This window comes from Triplophysa rosa, unplaced genomic scaffold (assembly GCF_024868665.1).
Source record: "Triplophysa rosa unplaced genomic scaffold, Trosa_1v2 scaffold145_ERROPOS309767, whole genome shotgun sequence".
Classification (NCBI taxonomy): domain Eukaryota; kingdom Metazoa; phylum Chordata; class Actinopteri; order Cypriniformes; family Nemacheilidae; genus Triplophysa; species Triplophysa rosa.
Genome location: NW_026634148.1, coordinates 81,070 through 100,000, shown reverse-complemented (window position 1 = coordinate 100,000; position 18,931 = coordinate 81,070). Strand labels below are relative to the sequence as shown.

The window sequence follows — 18,931 nt, the reverse complement described above, 5'->3', positions numbered from 1 at the left end:
GGCCGCAGCTCGTCAAACTCTGTTTTAATGATCAGATAAAGCTCATTCCTCTCTGCTCGCCGAGGTGATCCCTCAATGCTTTTCTTCCCTTTCATTTCATCGGTGTGAAGTGTTAAAGGCTTTTGTGTGAGGTGTCTTGTAATGTTTCTGGAGCTGGTTTAGTTTCTCTGTTCTTCATCACAAGCAGCAGATTGCTTCTGTAATGGCAGAGAATGTGAGGCGGAGAGCCCCAGTGAAGCGCTGAGCTTCATTCCACACAAACGCTTCTTAAATTGAAGTCAGAATGGAAATTGATTGTATTATCAGAGCTGAGGGTCCGGCGGGATCCAGAGAAGCGCTTTCATTAGATCTGCTGCTGAAGAAGCGTCTCACATGCTCTCTTTAAGACCTTCACCCTGACATACAGAAACATGACCCGAGATTCACCTTTAAAACAAGAATAGTACATATACGAAAATAAACTGAACATTTCAGGGAAAACAAGTTTATTTTTATACCCCTACGGCAAATAGTTTTTACTTGTTTCTCGCAAAACTGGACTTGTTATCAATGTTCTATTTCTCCATTTTTACTGCACTGAAAAAACAACTAGTAGGATTTACTTCAAAAAAATGTAAAACTGTGTGTGAAAATGATGCAAATGAACACAAAAATGAAGTAAATCCTACTAGTTGTTTTTTCATTGTGGAAAACAAGAGGTTCACTTGAAGAACGGAAAACTTTCAGATATTTGACTGTAAGCTTTAAATGACAACATCACATCATTTCTTGCATCTTTACATCTTTATAATTTTGTGGTGAAATGCGAGCTGGTTGGGGTCTTGATGAAAGATTCATTGACAGTCTGAATTTGTGACATCTGAAAGCTTTAATGTATGTTTGAAATGTTCTTTTTCAGATCCCATGCACGGCCCGCGACGGCTGCAGGTCATCGACATCAAATCCAAGCAGTTCACCGTTCGCTGGGAGCCGTTCGGCTACAACGTGACGCGCTGTCACAACTACAGTCTGACGGTGGAGTATCGCTACACGCTGAACGCTGAAGAAGAAACCAGAGAGGAGAAATGTACCGATACGCTCAGCATCTCTCCTCAACACACCATCCGGAACCTGCTGCCCTTCACCAACGTCAGCGTGAAACTCGTACTGAGAAACCCCGAGGGCGTCAAAGAGAGTGAAGAGCTCAACGTTCTGACGGATGAGGACGGTTAGTGCTTTATTATCACAGACATCCATTCCAAACAAACTGAAGATTAGAAGAAGAATGTATCAAACATCAAGCACACGTATATACAAGCGTTTTCATCATTTGTCTGGGAGTGTGTTGGTTCTTTTGAGTGACTTTTAATAAACACACATGGAGATCAAAAGTGATTCGTGATTTAACTTCATTCTAGCTGCACGTATAAATGAGTTCACGGGTTCATGACGATAAGTGTGCTGGTTTTATTAGACAATCAAGTCCATTTGAACAACATGTTTTCCGAAGAATATTTCTAAATACAACAAGCCAACTGAAGTCAAGGCCAAAATAAAGTCAGTACTTCTGCGCTGATCTGAGGTCAGGGAGAAATAAACAGTCCTGTGGTGTTTTCCCTCTTTTCACTGAAGGCAGTTGATTTGTTAAATCATTTAGGAGAATATTGGTGGACAGTTTTAAATGTTAGTCTGATTGTGTGGTTGTTGTGCGTGTGTCGTGTGTTGTGTGTGTGTGTGTGTGTGTGTGTGTGTGTGTGTGTGTGTGTGTGTGTGTGTGTGTGTGTGTTGTAGTGCCGGGAACCGTTCCTCTGGAGTCAATCCAGGGCAGCACATATGAGGAGAAGATCGCTCTCAGGTGGAGAGAACCCATTCAGACGTATGGAATCATCAAACAGTATGAGGTAACATTTATCTCTTTCGGATCTCGGCGATTTCTCATAGACACCAAGTAGAGTTAAGAGGAGAGCAAAGAGAAACTTCTGCTTAAATCTCACAAATCTAATTCTATCTGCGTTGCAGTTTTGAGATAACAAGCTTTACAGTTTTTGCATTCCATTTGACTTCGTAGAAGGAAAAAATCATAGAATGTAAATAAGTTGTCACAGAATAAGAAAATGTGAATAAATCATTTTTGACAAAAATGTCAGATAGAACCTAATGGGCCCTATCGTACACCCGGCACAAGGTGCGGCGCAGGTGTTTTTACTAGTTTCAGCCCGACGCAGTTCTCATTTTCCCGTCCTGAGCTTTGTAAAAAATCCCTGCGTTTCAGAGAGGCGGGACAAAGAGGAGATGCAAACATGCACGGTGTGTGGAAAATACAGCGCTTACAAACCTTAAATCCTGTATACACATTGAGTTACATCTAAAACAAACCATAATATTCCTTTTAGCCCCGTCATATGACCCCTTTAACTTCGTGCACGAGCAAATCAGTTTCTTCGCTTGAGAAGTGTTCAGCTTTTCCGCCAACAAACTCCACCGTGTAAATAACAAATCCGCCATGGCGCGAGCGCAGCTGACTCTTAAAAGGAATGAGAGATGACACTCTGATTGGTTTACTGCACGTTTTGCCCAAAAAACACCCATGACTCATTAAGAGAATCGGGACAAGCCGTTTAGACCATGCGCCCGGGCGCACCAAGCGTTTCCCTGTTGTTAAACTAGCAAAAGTGTCGGACACGCCCTGAGTGCACCTGCGCCGTGCGCTTTAGACCATGCGCTTTAGACCATGCGCTTAGATCATTAAAATAGAGCCCTATAATTCTAAGGTGATGAAATGAGACGTCAGCAATGTGTCAAACTAGGCTCAGATGTGTCTCGTCTGCAATCAAAAGATCGCAATATTACTGAAGATCTCAATATCAACTCAAACATTTCTCATCATAGTCTTTCAAGACTAAATGATATGATCTATTGATTTGTAATGTACTGGTTGTGTATGTGTATGTGTACGTGTGAGTTCTTGTGGAAACATCTGTATAATGAAGCCTCAGATTCTTAATTGAGACATAACGGAGCGCTCCGTCAGGCGTGTGCGAGCAGTGAAAGGCTCCTCTGGGTTTCATTCATGAATCCGGTCTTCACTCATCCGTCCTCTGCTGTCGGGCGGGTTCAGTGTTTCACTGGCCATTTAAGACTCTTAAGTTATAATATAATAATAAACAGAAAGGACATTCGCGAGCGCTGGACTCGGACGGGCAGGAAAAAACATGTTTCATGTGTGGAGAAGAACTGAGCATCTTCATTCTTTAACACGACTAACAGCAGACATATTGATTTACTTTCTCATCACATGTTTCTGCTTTTATTCTGAGCGCATGTTACCCCTCCTCATGTTACTTTATCATGTTCATCATTTGCCAGAGAGCTTCAGAAGAGGGAAAATCCCCCACAATCCACTGCAACTCACATACAGCCCACTGTTCACCATCACAGATCTTCACAGAGGAGAATCTTATTGCTCAGAGCTCAGCAGAACTGATCTGGACTTCTCCGCTGTGTCTCATCAGATGTCTCTCCTAAAGTTGCTCAGGAGAAATAAAAACACAGTCAGATGAGAGCGTAACTGTGTGAACACGTGAAGAGTCTGGAGGTGTGAATGAATGTCGATTGTAGAGGTGAAATCATCTGGATCTGAGTACACGTGATGAGAAATGTTGGAGTTGATATTGAGATCTTCAATCATGTTGAGATCTTTGGATTGCGGACGAGACAAATCTGAGCTCGGTTTGACACACTGTTGACATCTCTTCTCAAACTCTCATGACACACACGTTTGTCAGATTTCTCAGCAGAAACATCTGAGACTCACATGAGACTTAATCCGACATTTCCATCTGGTCGATGTGTAGGAGAAATAACTGAGATCTTGGATTGGTCTTGTTTATGGTGTGTCTCAGGTTTTCTTCAAGTTCATGAGATTATGAAGATGAAATGATTGTGGAGCGCGTTGTCTCGGGTCCAGTTGATGTACAGTATAATGAAGCTGTGTTGTATGTGTGGTGTTTAGAGCCGTGAGGACAGTGTGTGTTTGTGTGACGTGTGACTCACACTGAGGCTGAACAATGCAGCGCTCAAAGGACTCATTGTTGCCAAGCTTCATTTGTGGAAATTTGAGCAATTAAGCTGTCAGATTCACGTTCTGAAATGACGTTGTGTCACCTCGGTCTCCTTTAAGAAAGTGTCAGAGCGCACGAAACAAAAGCTTTCTGCCTCATTTGAGTGTTCAAGACTTCCACCATGACATTTCATGAGAACCTCAGTGTGAATTCATCAGCACAGAACGTCCCGGTCCACCACACCGTCTGCGATCAGAGCCCGAGACCTCAAGAAATGATCTCAGATCAGCCGTACATCTTTAAATTGGGCTTTTATTTGATTCTTTTTTGTAACCCCTGTGAACCTTAAGACAAAATGTCCAATACGTTTAAAACCACCACCAACCAGATGTGAATGTGTGGTGTGTGTTCTCCTGTCGTAGGCACGCAGCCTCTTGATATTTCCCACCTGATGAGTCCAGAGCCCCCCCTCCCCTCGTTCCCATTGTGTCTTTAAATTGAATGGGTTAGTGTGAGATTAGACGGCTCTCCATTAGCAACTGAATGATTTATTTAAAGCAAGCCCCTCGGCTACTTTTCATTAAGTTATATTAGAAACGTGGGGCGTCTGGACTGGAGATCCAGAACAAAACCCCGCTCTAGCCCTTTAGAAAAGATTCCGGTATGATCCGGCCTACATATTACTGCTCCAAATCATGGAGACTCAGAATTCTCCTGTAAAATATCTGCAGTTCAAAGTCAACATGAAACGATGTTCACAACCCTTTTGATGTGATGTTTTGGCCAGCGCTTGAGTTTATTCTCTGTTTTCTATCATAATAGATCCAAAACTTGATGCGAGTTCGCTAATGTAGCGAGTGAACAGATATTAGACGGGAGAATGTTTTCTATTGGGATGAAAGATTGACGCACATCTGCTAAGATATAACGTGTGGGGTTGACATGAATGGTGTGTGATATGTGACATCATGTGTTTGTTCTTTTTCACCTGTAGATCTTCTACAAGGCCGTGAGCTCGTTTGACCCTGAGTTTAATCTGGCCAATCAGAGCGGGAAGGTGTTGAAGTTCAGTAACGAGACGTCACATGTGTTTGTGGGATTGTATCCTGGTTCCACGTACTCCTTCACTATCAGAGCCAGCACGGTCAAGGGCTACGGACCACCGGTCATCACCCAGTTCACAAGCAAGATATCACGTAAGAGCATCACCGTCTCCATGGCAACTGAGCTAACGGTTGTTGTGTGCACGCTCCAGTGTTTCCATGCTGACTGCGCAGAAATAAACACACACACACACACGCGTGTTCATCTGATGTCAAACATGCACGCACGTGAGAAACACTTTGTTAGAATGAGTCTCAGTACTGACGTAACTGACTAGTTTATATGGCAGCACATCTCAACAGATGACATTTCTTCTATTAGACCTGAGACATTAAGCATGACAGTGATGTCCACTCTAGGGGACGCGGGGTCTAAAGGGGCTAATAAATGGTACTTTCATTGAAAAAGAGAAACAAACACAGAAAAAGGAATATAATCTGTTGTTTAGCAAGCTGTTCGGTCCAGCTTCATCCTGACCCGCTGCTAATGAAAGATTGAGTTTGGAATGGAAACACTGGTGGAATCGAGTTGGTTCTGTTGATATTCATCCTAAACATGACATCACCAGTGAATGTTTCGATATGTGTGTGTGTGTGTGTGTGTGTGTGTGCGTGTGTGTGTGCGTGTGTGCGTGTGTGTGTGTGTGTGTGTGTGTGTGTGTGTGTGTGTGTGTGTGTGTGTGTGTGTGTGTGTGTGTGTGTGTGTGTGTGTGTGTGTTTAGGGCTCGTGGGCTTGTGAGAACGGAGGCTCCTGGAGGTGACGTGACCTCCATCCCACTCCTCAGCAAACACATTCAGACTCTCAAGAGAAAAGTAAGAAGGTTTGAGGAGCGCTTTGAGCAAGACATGAACTATAAGGTGAGAATTAAGTTGCTTTATTTATCTCCTCTGCTCTGAGCCGCTTTCAGCAGGACTGTCACGGTGCTGTCGGTCTGATTCAGAGGACTCTCCTGCTCGTACCCGGGCATACGGGGTGCTGTTCATCATTACACACACACACACACACACACACACACACACACACACACACACACACACACACACACACACACACACACACACACACACACCACACACCACACACACACACACCACACACACACACACACACACACACACATATCGAAACATTCACTGGTGATGTCATGTTTAGGATGAATATCAACAGAACCAACTCGATTCCACCAGTGTTTCCATTCCAAACTCAATCTTTCATTAGCAGCGGGTCAGGATGAAGCTGGACCGAACAGCTTGCTAAACAACAGATTATATTCCTTTTTCTGTGTTTGTTTCTCTTTTTCAATGAAAGTACCATTTATTAGCCCCTTTAGACCCCGCGTCCCCTAGAGTGGACATCACTGTCATGCTTAATGTCTCAGGTCTAATAGAAGAAATGTCATCTGTTGAGATGTGCTGCCATATAAACTAGTCAGTTACGTCAGTACTGAGACTCATTCTAACAAAGTGTTTCTCACGTGCGTGCATGTTTGACATCAGATGAACACGCGTGTGTGTGTGTGTGTTTATTTCTGCGCAGTCAGCATGGAAACACTGGAGCGTGCACACAACAACCGTTAGCTCAGTTGCCATGGAGACGGTGATGCTCTTACGTGATATCTTGCTTGTGAACTGGGTGATGACCGGTGGTCCGTAGCCCTTGACCGTGCTGGCTCTGATAGTGAAGGAGTACGTGGAACCAGGATACAATCCCACAAACACATGTGACGTCTCGTTACTGAACTTCAACACCTTCCCGCTCTGATTGGCCAGATTAAACTCAGGGTCAAACGAGCTCACGGCCTTGTAGAAGATCTACAGGTGAAAAAGAACAAACACATGATGTCACATATCACACACCATTCATGTCAACCCCACACGTTATATCTTAGCAGATGTGCGTCAATCTTTCATCCCAATAGAAAACATTCTCCCGTCTAATATCTGTTCACTCGCTACATTAGCGAACTCGCATCAAGTTTTGGATCTATTATGATAGAAAACAGAGAATAAACTCAAGCGCTGGCCAAAACATCACATCAAAAGGGTTGTGAACATCGTTTCATGTTGACTTTGAACTGCAGATATTTTACAGGAGAATTCTGAGTCTCCATGATTTGGAGCAGTAATATGTAGGCCGGATCATACCGGAATCTTTTCTAAAGGGCTAGAGCGGGGTTTTGTTCTGGATCTCCAGTCCAGACGCCCCACGTTTCTAATATAACTTAATGAAAAGTAGCCGAGGGGCTTGCTTTAAATAAATCATTCAGTTGCTAATGGAGAGCCGTCTAATCTCACACTAACCCATTCAATTTAAAGACACAATGGGAACGAGGGGAGGGGGGGCTCTGGACTCATCAGGTGGGAAATATCAAGAGGCTGCGTGCCTACGACAGGAGAACACACACCACACATTCACATCTGGTTGGTGGTGGTTTTAAACGTATTGGACATTTTGTCTTAAGGTTCACAGGGGTTACAAAAAAGAATCAAATAAAAGCCCAATTTAAAGATGTACGGCTGATCTGAGATCATTTCTTGAGGTCTCGGGCTCTGATCGCAGACGGTGTGGTGGACCGGGACGTTCTGTGCTGATGAATTCACACTGAGGTTCTCATGAAATGTCATGGTGGAAGTCTTGAACACTCAAATGAGGCAGAAAGCTTTTGTTTCGTGCGCTCTGACACTTTCTTAAAGGAGACCGAGGTGACACAACGTCATTTCAGAACGTGAATCTGACAGCTTAATTGCTCAAATTTCCACAAATGAAGCTTGGCAACAATGAGTCCTTTGAGCGCTGCATTGTTCAGCCTCAGTGTGAGTCACACGTCACACAAACACACACTGTCCTCACGGCTCTAAACACCACACATACAACACAGCTTCATTATACTGTACATCAACTGGACCCGAGACAACGCGCTCCACAATCATTTCATCTTCATAATCTCATGAACTTGAAGAAAACCTGAGACACACCATAAACAAGACCAATCCAAGATCTCAGTTATTTCTCCTACACATCGACCAGATGGAAATGTCGGATTAAGTCTCATGTGAGTCTCAGATGTTTCTGCTGAGAAATCTGACAAACGTGTGTGTCATGAGAGTTTGAGAAGAGATGTCAACAGTGTGTCAAACCGAGCTCAGATTTGTCTCGTCCGCAATCCAAAGATCTCAACATGATTGAAGATCTCAATATCAACTCCAACATTTCTCATCACGTGTACTCAGATCCAGATGATTTCACCTCTACAATCGACATTCATTCACACCTCCAGACTCTTCACGTGTTCACACAGTTACGCTCTCATCTGACTGTGTTTTTATTTCTCCTGAGCAACTTTAGGAGAGACATCTGATGAGACACAGCGGAGAAGTCCAGATCAGTTCTGCTGAGCTCTGAGCAATAAGATTCTCCTCTGTGAAGATCTGTGATGGTGAACAGTGGGCTGTATGTGAGTTGCAGTGGATTGTGGGGGATTTTCCCTCTTCTGAAGCTCTCTGGCAAATGATGAACATGATAAAGTAACATGAGGAGGGGTAACATGCGCTCAGAATAAAAGCAGAAACATGTGATGAGAAAGTAAATCAATATGTCTGCTGTTAGTCGTGTTAAAGAATGAAGATGCTCAGTTCTTCTCCACACATGAAACATGTTTTTTCCTGCCCGTCCGAGTCCAGCGCTCGCGAATGTCCTTTCTGTTTATTATTATATTATAACTTAAGAGTCTTAAATGGCCAGTGAAACACTGAACCCGCCCGACAGCAGAGGACGGATGAGTGAAGACCGGATTCATGAATGAAACCCAGAGGAGCCTTTCACTGCTCGCACACGCCTGACGGAGCGCTCCGTTATGTCTCAATTAAGAATCTGAGGCTTCATTATACAGATGTTTCCACAAGAACTCACACGTACACATACACATACACAACCAGTACATTACAAATCAATAGATCATATCATTTAGTCTTGAAAGACTATGATGAGAAATGTTTGAGTTGATATTGAGATCTTCAGTAATATTGCGATCTTTTGATTGCAGACGAGACACATCTGAGCCTAGTTTGACACATTGCTGACGTCTCATTTCATCACCTTAGAATTATAGGGCTCTATTTTAATGATCTAAGCGCATGGTCTAAAGCGCATGGTCTAAAGCGCACGGCGCAGGTGCACTCAGGGCGTGTCCGACACTTTTGCTAGTTTAACAACAGGGAAACGCTTGGTGCGCCCGGGCGCATGGTCTAAACGGCTTGTCCCGATTCTCTTAATGAGTCATGGGTGTTTTTTGGGCAAAACGTGCAGTAAACCAATCAGAGTGTCATCTCTCATTCCTTTTAAGAGTCAGCTGCGCTCGCGCCATGGCGGATTTGTTATTTACACGGTGGAGTTTGTTGGCGGAAAAGCTGAACACTTCTCAAGCGAAGAAACTGATTTGCTCGTGCACGAAGTTAAAGGGGTCATATGACGGGGCTAAAAGGAATATTATGGTTTGTTTTAGATGTAACTCAATGTGTATACAGGATTTAAGGTTTGTAAGCGCTGTATTTTCCACACACCGTGCATGTTTGCATCTCCTCTTTGTCCCGCCTCTCTGAAACGCAGGGATTTTTTACAAAGCTCAGGACGGGAAAATGAGAACTGCGTCGGGCTGAAACTAGTAAAAACACCTGCGCCGCACCTTGTGCCGGGTGTACGATAGGGCCCATTAGGTTCTATCTGACATTTTTGTCAAAAATGATTTATTCACATTTTCTTATTCTGTGACAACTTATTTACATTCTATGATTTTTTCCTTCTACGAAGTCAAATGGAATGCAAAAACTGTAAAGCTTGTTATCTCAAAACTGCNCCCCCGTCAGGTCCGTCATCACAACACACACACACACACACACACACACATTAACTGTGATAACACAACGGCAGGTTCTGAAGCTGATTGATTGGTTGATGTTTTATTGTTTGTGTGTTTGATCCGGAGCGCGCGGGCGGCATCATCACACAGACTGACATCTGCAGAGCTCACTGTGCTCATTTCCTTCTCCGATGTTGTTTGAGACCAGAGACACATGGACATATGTAGTGTATGTGTTCTCGTGGAATTGACTTGTAAATGTAGATCTATGGGAATTTCTAGCATCCCATTTCAACTGACATGAATATATCAAACAGTTAACTTCTTCTGTTGGTTTGTGTGTACTAGACTAAACATCACATTCATTCCTTCTGTTCTCATGCGTTACATCACGACAGACCGTCACATGATCGCTGAAGGCTGTCTAATATCTGCACATAAATATCTCACACGTTTGATGATGGTGACTTTAGTCTGTACTGTATGAGCTGCAGAAATCCTGACATCATGAAAATGCACACTGCACTTTAGCATGAATAAACCACGCTGTGTTTTCACGCTTTCAGTTCAACGGTGAAAAATTGAAAAGCATGTTGACTTTCTTCTGGTGTGAGGCCATTTTAATGGAGGTCAACAGACAGGTGACAAAAGAGACCTGAGAGGCTTGTACAAGCGGCCGTGATAAAGAGAAGATGGATGTGATGACATGATTCACTGGTGATGATGTCATTCCTGTGATTTCCACCTCTAGCGATGCGATCGGTCAGATGAAACACAAGCCATGTTGATGAGCAGGAATCAGACGGAACGAGCGTGAGATGGCACATTAACAAGAGGATTTAGCTCGTATCGGACGAAACATCACGTCTGAATATCACACACCCAACCTTACATTTACTGTGTCTGTGTTGTGTGTTATAATATACATGTTATATATATCAGTCCAGTATGGAGTGATTCTGCGGACTAAATTAAAAAGGAATTGCAAACTGCATTTGAAAATGCGTTTTCTATTTGACGTCACTTCCCGATACAAACACACCCCGTTGAATAAGCCCACCCCCGCCATTGATTGACAGGTTTCTGCACAAGTCAGAGGAAACGCAAATGCAAAGGAATTTGCGGTTTCATTTGAGTTTTGGCAGGCTTAATACGCGACGCCAGAGGAAGTGAAATGGCATATGGGGAATTGCCATTTTGATTTAAATATGGCAGGGTCGTAACTTGTAACACAGAGGTAATTCAGTTGCAAATAGACTTTGCTTTTCCTTTTGATATTTGGCGGACATTGTGCGTTCGCGCAAATGCAAATGGTTTGCATTTGCGTTTGAATTATGTCACAATTTTCTACAGGAATAAATAGAAAACGCATTTGCAAATGCAGTTTGCAATTCCTTTTTAATTTAGTCCGCAAAATCATTCCATAGTCCCGTGTAAACCTGTGACGTACTCCCACAGACATTCAGGAGGAGTGAGATCACATCAGTGAAAATCCCTTTGATGAAGGTGTTTGTAATGATGTTCACAGATTCAGAACGGGTGCATGAATTATGACACGCTGGCAATATCTCATCTGCTTTAGGAAGGGATTTCACATAGCAGATGTTTCGTTGTGATACGCTGAGATTGCTTCCAGAAAGGATTTCTGTGGTTGTTGGGAATAAAACCACTGGTGGTAGTTGAAGGCGGGAGCGCATTGGCCGTGTTGGGTTATTGAGTGAAGATGCGCTGATGTTTGATGACCGCAGGCTGGCACATGAATACAGCATCTGGCACAATGGAGAGATTAGTGCTCTCCCACGCCGGGCCTGCGCTGGCCTGCCGTCGTACAGAAACCATCGGCCCGATACCAGAAGCGATTGGAGACGGGATCCGGCGTTTCATGTAAAGCTTTGTGTCGTGTGCGTTGCAGTGGAGCATAAAACAGCAGCACTCTCCTCTATTTCTGGACACAATCGCTCCGTCTTTCCTCCCCCGGGCGTCATGTATCTGGCTCACAGAGAATAGGCATTTTTCCACTCCAGAGCAGCGATGTATTGTGGACGGGTTTCTTCACACGTTCAGGGAGACGTGATGACATGCTAATATGGGCTGTGTCACAGCTTCAGACCCCAGGAGAACACCAACACAACCCAAACCAGAGCATGTACGTGAGAGCAGGTGTGACACAATAAGCAGCTTTATTATTGGATGGATTGTGTGGGAACTCGATGTTGATTTCCCAAACGAGGGCCACTTCAGCCGCGTTATTGCCTCGCATTGTCATTTCATAATAGTTTCCTTCAAGATTTTATTAAATTCTGCAAAAAGTGGCAACACTGTTTAGTCTTTATGGAGCTTCAAGACGTTTATCATTTTCATAACCGCTGCAGTCTGTTGAGAACATCATAATTCACCCTGAAATCTAAAGAAATGCATTTCACATAAAGAAAGTCAAGACATTTCCTGAGAGTTAAAGTCCCAGTGAAATAGAAATTTACGCTGCCTATTTTTTCATGAAATATTGCAGCGTTTATTGTAAACAGTTTATCAATGTGGGTCATTCACTTTTTTAAATTCGTGTGCCCTCATAATCTTCAGTTAAAATCTGAAAATGCACTTCCTTCCTGTGATGACTATCCATCTTAAATGACGTGTGTTAGACGGCTTGGGCGGAGCATCCGTTAACTCCTCCCCTTCAACTGTCAGTCTGCTGCCGGTTCCATTTCAAAATGCAACAGCTGTTTTATACATCCAATCAAATCACAGAGAAAGATGAGAGCCACGCCCACTATTTTTCTCATTCGAAATTCCATTTCACTCGGAAATGCGTCAAAATCCGGAAGTAAAAATGGTGGCAACTTCCAGTTCACGGGGACTTTAAGCACTGAATGACACCCACTCTTTATTGATAACATGCATCTTTTTGATTGTTATTCTTTTTTTTTCTTTAATGATAGCTAATCTGTGTTTAGCCAGAGATCAGTTTCTCATGTGAGACTGTCAGGACATAAATATGATTTTCCTATTACCAGATCTCCAGAATCCAGAGGTTCTTACCCAGAATTCATAGCTGTTCTCAGTGGGTATTAATCGTGGTGGGGATTTATGGGAAAGAGAATAAATACAGCGATCAGTTCTGCTGAACACAAGAGACTGATCGATACGGCCAATACTTGAGGCTTAAGTTGATATATGTCACGCCTAACACGAGTCCCAGATTAAACTCAGATCATGTCGAGAATTGACACACGTGATGTGTGCGGCTGGAAGCGTGCAGCACCCGTGATGAATAAACGTCAGCGTCGGGCTCACTGAGGAGAAGATGTGTAATTGGTAAACGGTCACAGGAGCCGATGAAGCGTCAGGCGGGTGTGAGGAGGAATAATTGGTGTCAGTGGAGGTTACGCTGAGCTCCTCCGGTCATTTAGCAGGTATTTGTTGTTGTTGATGTAGCTTGTATTGGGTTTGTGATCGTGTCGTGTGATGACTTCAGAAAACATCCCGATATGCTTTATAATGACCGTGACCACACATAGCGCTCGCCGGGCTTCTCGTTGCCATGGCACCCGTTCTCTCCACGCCAATTAGAGGAAGTGTTTCCAAGGTCGCTGATCCTGGAAGTCTGACTGTGTGAGGGAGATTAGGCCGTCCAGACCAGAACGTTTTACTCTCTTTAACTACCAGTCACAGCAGTTATGCTCTCTTCATATTAAAACCTTTAAAAGACTTTTCATTGTACTTTGATAGAATGGTGATTTCAGTTTAATTAAGTTCAAAGTTTTTCTACATTTGTTTTTAAAATTCAAAGTAATTCTTCAAATTCTTCGAAGTAATGAAGAAACCGGTGCATGTACCACATCATTTATTTTACATCTCAAATTCATTTTCTGCAGACTCTTGTGTAAGAAATCACAGTGCGATAGAATGTAAAATGAATCGAGTTATTTTGAACGGCGCTCAAAGCACAACCCTGCTGAAAAAAACATTAAAGAAGTTGTAATGGTTTGAAAGGGATTTGTATTGGTTTTAATGGAAACTGTAATGGTTCTATACTGATATGTGATGGATTCTATTGGTGGGATGTTACATTGTATTGGAATAATGCCCAAAACACACTACAAAAAGGAATTTTCTTTTAGAATTTCTGTAATGGTTTTTATTGGGGGTTTTTCAACAGGGAACCCTGAAAAAAACATCGCTGCTGAAAAAACAATAGACCCCAACAGAAACCATTACAGAAATTCTAATGGTTTACAATAAAATACCATTATGAACCATTAGCTTTTTCCATTAAAACCATTACAGAATGCCTTTGTGTTTTGGGCATTATTCCAGTAGGATTTAACATCCCACCAATAGAATTCATCACATACCAGTAGAACCATTACAGTTTCCATTTAAACCAATACAAATCCCTTTAAAACCAATAAAACCATTATAACTTCTTTAATGGTTTCTATTGGTTTTTCAGCAGGATAGAAACCCAATAGAAACAATTACAGAAATTCTAATGGTTACCATTATGAACCATTAGCTTTTTCCATTAAAAACATCACAAAATGTATTTTTGTAGCATGTTTTGGGCATTATTCCAGTCCCACCAATAGAATCCATCATATACCAGCATTAAAGATTCCATTAAAACCCATACAAATCCCTTTAAAACCATTGTAACTCCTTTATTGTTTTTTTCAACAGGATTCTTTAATGATTCATATCATAATCATATCATCACATCTTTGACTGATATATTTTTATTTATATTCACAGTTAAATGTATATAAGCTATGAATCATTTTAATGTTAATAACAATAATAAAAGTACACACACACAGTGTTACTATTGACTGTTGTGAGTGTGGTTTTGCACCCATGATGGTGTTGTATTCAGTGTTTTTGGCTGTGAAACAGATTCTTTTCATGTGTCGTGTTAAGCTTCGGCAGTTCTACAGAAATGCTGTGCTGATCCAGGGTTCTCAGCTGTGATGAAGTGTGTCAGGATGAGCTATTAAAGCAGGACTGAAGTCATATCTGGCGTCTGTACATCACACGGTGTCATGTCTGTAAAGTAATGGGTGGCCTTTAAGTTAGCTGTAACTCTTCCGTGTCGTGTTCATCGCCTCTCAGAGACTGAAACGCTCGTGAAGTTCTGCCCTTTGTTCTTCTCAGCGTAGGCTTGCGATCAACCCTTTTCTCACCAGCATCTCTGGCTGAAATTAATATTTCATTACATTCACTTTTCCTGCTAAATAGCCGCTGCGCTGTGATGCCTCACGCTGAAGGTCAAAGGTAAATATCAGCCGGATGATTTACAACAACATACTGTATCTCTGACATTTCTCACACATCTCATCCTCCTTACTGCATTTCAGGCAAGTATATTCTATTCTATTATATAATTAGACAGTATATTGTTATAATATATATATGTAATTATAATTATTAGACTGTAATATAAATACAAATTATATTCTTATTTAGCTTTTTAAGTGGGGATTCTATTCATTTAATTTTGAAACATCTTTATCTAGCAATCCCAGATGACTGGAGCCGTCATGTTAATTCGTTGAGATTTAGTGGCACATTTAATGGACTTTTTTACGTTTATTTTTTCATTTCATAAATGTGTTGGGTATGTAAATTTACATTTATTCATTTATCAGATGCTTTTATTCAAAGTTGAATGAGCAATTATTACGTTTTAAGCTCTGAAGTAAAAGCTGATCATGTTTATTTTGCCAGTTAAATCTAGTTTACATAAACATACATAACCTGCAAATAAACTAAATTGACTAATTGTGTAATAGTTGAGATATTTGCATAGCCCTCATGATATTGACTGTAAATATAGCGCACAATAGCAAAGCTCCACCCGTCTCTCAAACATGTACCTCAGCTCACGAGTGTGTGTTTTGTGTCAGATGTTTGACCTTCTTTCACTGGAGAATCTCAGCTCATTTTCTGCGGAACATCGTGTCAACGATTAGTGAATTATTCTCCAACAGAACGTCTTGATTCTATTAACCTTTGTGAAATAATCCCCCCGTGTCTGATTAACCTAAACCCTTCTTAATTCAATTATCAATCTGTCTGTTCACTCAGGAATAATCTGCAGCTAATTGCAGCAATCACACATTAGAATATCTGAGCTGTGAGTGGATGTGCATGACGCTTCTTTCAGCTTTCTGCTTTTGACTTGTCATCAGTTTTCTCACATTGCACTGGTATAATGGCTGTAAATGCCACTTCGCAATATCGTGTTATACCATCTGACACCAAGCACACCAGCAGGCTTTATTTTGCTATGGTTTGATGAACACAGAGGATGTCCGTGTGCTGTCTCTCTCTGAGCGTGATACAGACGAGCTAAAAGAGCTTTGTGACCTTTAGGCGTTTGAAATATTAAAGAGCAAATGGAGTCTCGCTCTGGGTACTTGTAAAGCTAATTTGTGCCTGACAGACGGAGAGAGGGAGAGTTGGATTTGAGGAGAATGTGCCGAGGTTCTGTCTCTCCTGGTCTTTTGCTCTAATAAAGGGACTCGGAGCCGCGGACGCCAGTAATTCCAACTCCATTTCACTTGTCCCTGTGTGTCTCCTCGCTGAGGTTTCTGAGCCCGTCAGGTCTTGATCCGCCTGGCGAATTGGAGAAAAAAGCGTTCCGGTCTTCTGTGTATTCCATTATTCTCTCTACATATGAAGACCGCCCGCGAGCCCGGCTCATGTTGTCATTTCACTCTCTCGCTGTGGTGTCTTTTTCTAGAAATTCAAGATCACGCTGTGCGTCAGAGTCGAGTTTTTTGAATGTCTGGAAATAGGTGGTGTTTTTTATTTCCTAGTGCTGATATAAATGAGATGTGGAGCGGGTTTCTCTCAGGCCTCGGGCTGCTGGATTCACACACTTCATTAAATCTCTTCAGACGATGACTCTTGGCTGAGATGTGAACCCGCGGCTCCGGTGCGAGTCTAACGCCGGCCGGCCAGCGGATCACACACTTTAAAGCCAAACAAACATGAAGCTGGAGATACATCACATTAGCTCGCTCAAGTCATTTGATCTGTCTGATGCTGATGTAGGAAAAAAGGAATGATATGAATTCTAGAACTGTGGACTCAAAATAAACATAACCATGAATTTAATTACCCATCATCTTATTATAGTAAAAGTGTAATATCCAGGTTTTTGGTTACCATATGGATAATATATGGATTTACCATAGTAAAACTATGATTACTGTAGCACAATCTGAGGTTACCGTGCTTTAACTATAGTCACCATGTTTTTATTGATTGACTGTCAAACCACGAATAATGACTAAATCATTACAGATGAGCAATGGTTATGTAATCCTAAATCATAATGGGAATGATAACTACTGTATATTTATTTAATTCCATATTTTACTGTGGTAAAAAAACTTGGATATTAGGTTTCAACCTATGATTGGGTAAGATTTGTATGAACTTAAATGAATCTGGAAAGTGTTCATATTTGAGCAAACCATGGGTTGAAACAACAGCAATTTTCCTCCATAACACAGTACCGTGGTAATGCTGTTTTTGTTTGTTTGTTTGTGTTGTGATGCTACTGTAGTAGAATATACATAATGAAACTAACATGATATTTATGTGGTTTTCCAAAATAATGTTTAAAGTTTATTGTTTATCAAGTATCATTTTCATATCCAAATAAACACAGTATACAGTATATGACTATGTTAAAGTAAAACTATATCACAGTGTATATTGACATGTGTAAATGTGTGTGTGTGTGGGGAAGGGTAAACCCTACGGTATGGGGACATAATGTCCCCACAAAAATGGGACATGTTTTGGTCCCCATGAGGAAACGAGCTTATAAATCATACAGAATGAACTTTTGTGAAAATGTAAAAGAGCAGACAGTTGTGTGTGATTGTTAGGGGTAGGGAATATGAGATACAATTTGTACAGTATAAAAACCATTGTGTCTATGGAATGTCCCCATAAAACATGGAAACCTAACATGCGTGTGTGTGTGTGCGTGTGCGTGTGTGTGGTGCAGTGTGTATCAGGTGGTGGTTGAAGAGGAGCGTCCGCGGCGTTCACGGAGAGCTGCAGAGATTCTGCGGTGTTATCCAATCCCCATCCACTTCCAGAACACATCCGTGCTGAACTCTCAGTATTACTTCACAGCAGAGTTCCCTGCCGGCCGGATTCAGAGCCCACTGCCCTTCACTGTGGGAGACAACCGGACGTATGACGGCTACTGGAACCTTCCGCTGCTGCCTCACAAGAGCTACAGCATCTACTATCAGGCCGTCAGCACGGCCAACGGGGTGAGAGCTCAAAACTACACCATCAGGAGTTTGATACACCTAGAAATAACAGAATCCCAGAATTCTACTCATCTCACACTCAACACCAGTGTTTTTCAGCGTGAACCTCATAATTGAGTGTAAAGACTAATGAGAATCTTTAGATGATAATTAATGATCGCTGAAGCAGAAAACATTTCAACTCCTTTGCGCTGAACTCATTTTTTCTCTTCATGAAGACTTGTTTGCAATTAAAACGATGGCATTCACACAGTCCTACATGGTTTTCTCATGAGGTCAAGTGATGTCTAACTTTGATTAATCACATCTCTTGTGACCTGCACCTGCTCGTGTGTTCTCACGCACTTTCAAATCATCGCTCCACTTTTCTTCACATGTTTCTGTTCTTTAATTGCTCCCAATTAGCAGAACGCCACCAATTACAGCCGGCGCTTTCTCTTCTCCCTGGTGACAGTAATGTAGAGAAAAACAAAAGTCCGTCCGCACACAATCCCGGCGAGACTCTGCTGACCTTCAGCGTAAACGCTCTTCCATTTGCCTCCCGCTCCAATTATTTCCTTTTACAACTCACAGATTTATTTTGCCACTTTCTTCTCTTCACAACAAAGTTGCCGAATGTTTTGGCACGGTCGAAT

At 42.1% G+C, this 18,931-nt stretch overlaps 1 protein-coding gene across 1 annotated transcript in view; it reads left to right on the top strand.

Annotated features, from left to right (window-relative positions):
• Positions 1–898: 898 nt before the first annotated feature.
• The window catches only part of LOC130549641 (receptor-type tyrosine-protein phosphatase mu-like), a gene marked incomplete at its 5' end in the record, with an annotated part of 74,192 nt that continues 56,159 nt past the window's right edge, over positions 899–18,931 (top strand). The window contains 8 exons of the mRNA XM_057326917.1: positions 899–1,207; positions 1,771–1,880; positions 5,035–5,250; positions 9,034–9,055; positions 9,450–9,487; positions 15,513–15,533; positions 16,595–16,602; positions 18,023–18,296. Of these exons, the coding sequence (XP_057182900.1) occupies positions 899–1,207; positions 1,771–1,880; positions 5,035–5,250; positions 9,034–9,055; positions 9,450–9,487; positions 15,513–15,533; positions 16,595–16,602; positions 18,023–18,296 (998 nt within the window). The remainder of the gene's footprint in view (positions 1,208–1,770; positions 1,881–5,034; positions 5,251–9,033; positions 9,056–9,449; positions 9,488–15,512; positions 15,534–16,594; positions 16,603–18,022; positions 18,297–18,931) is intronic.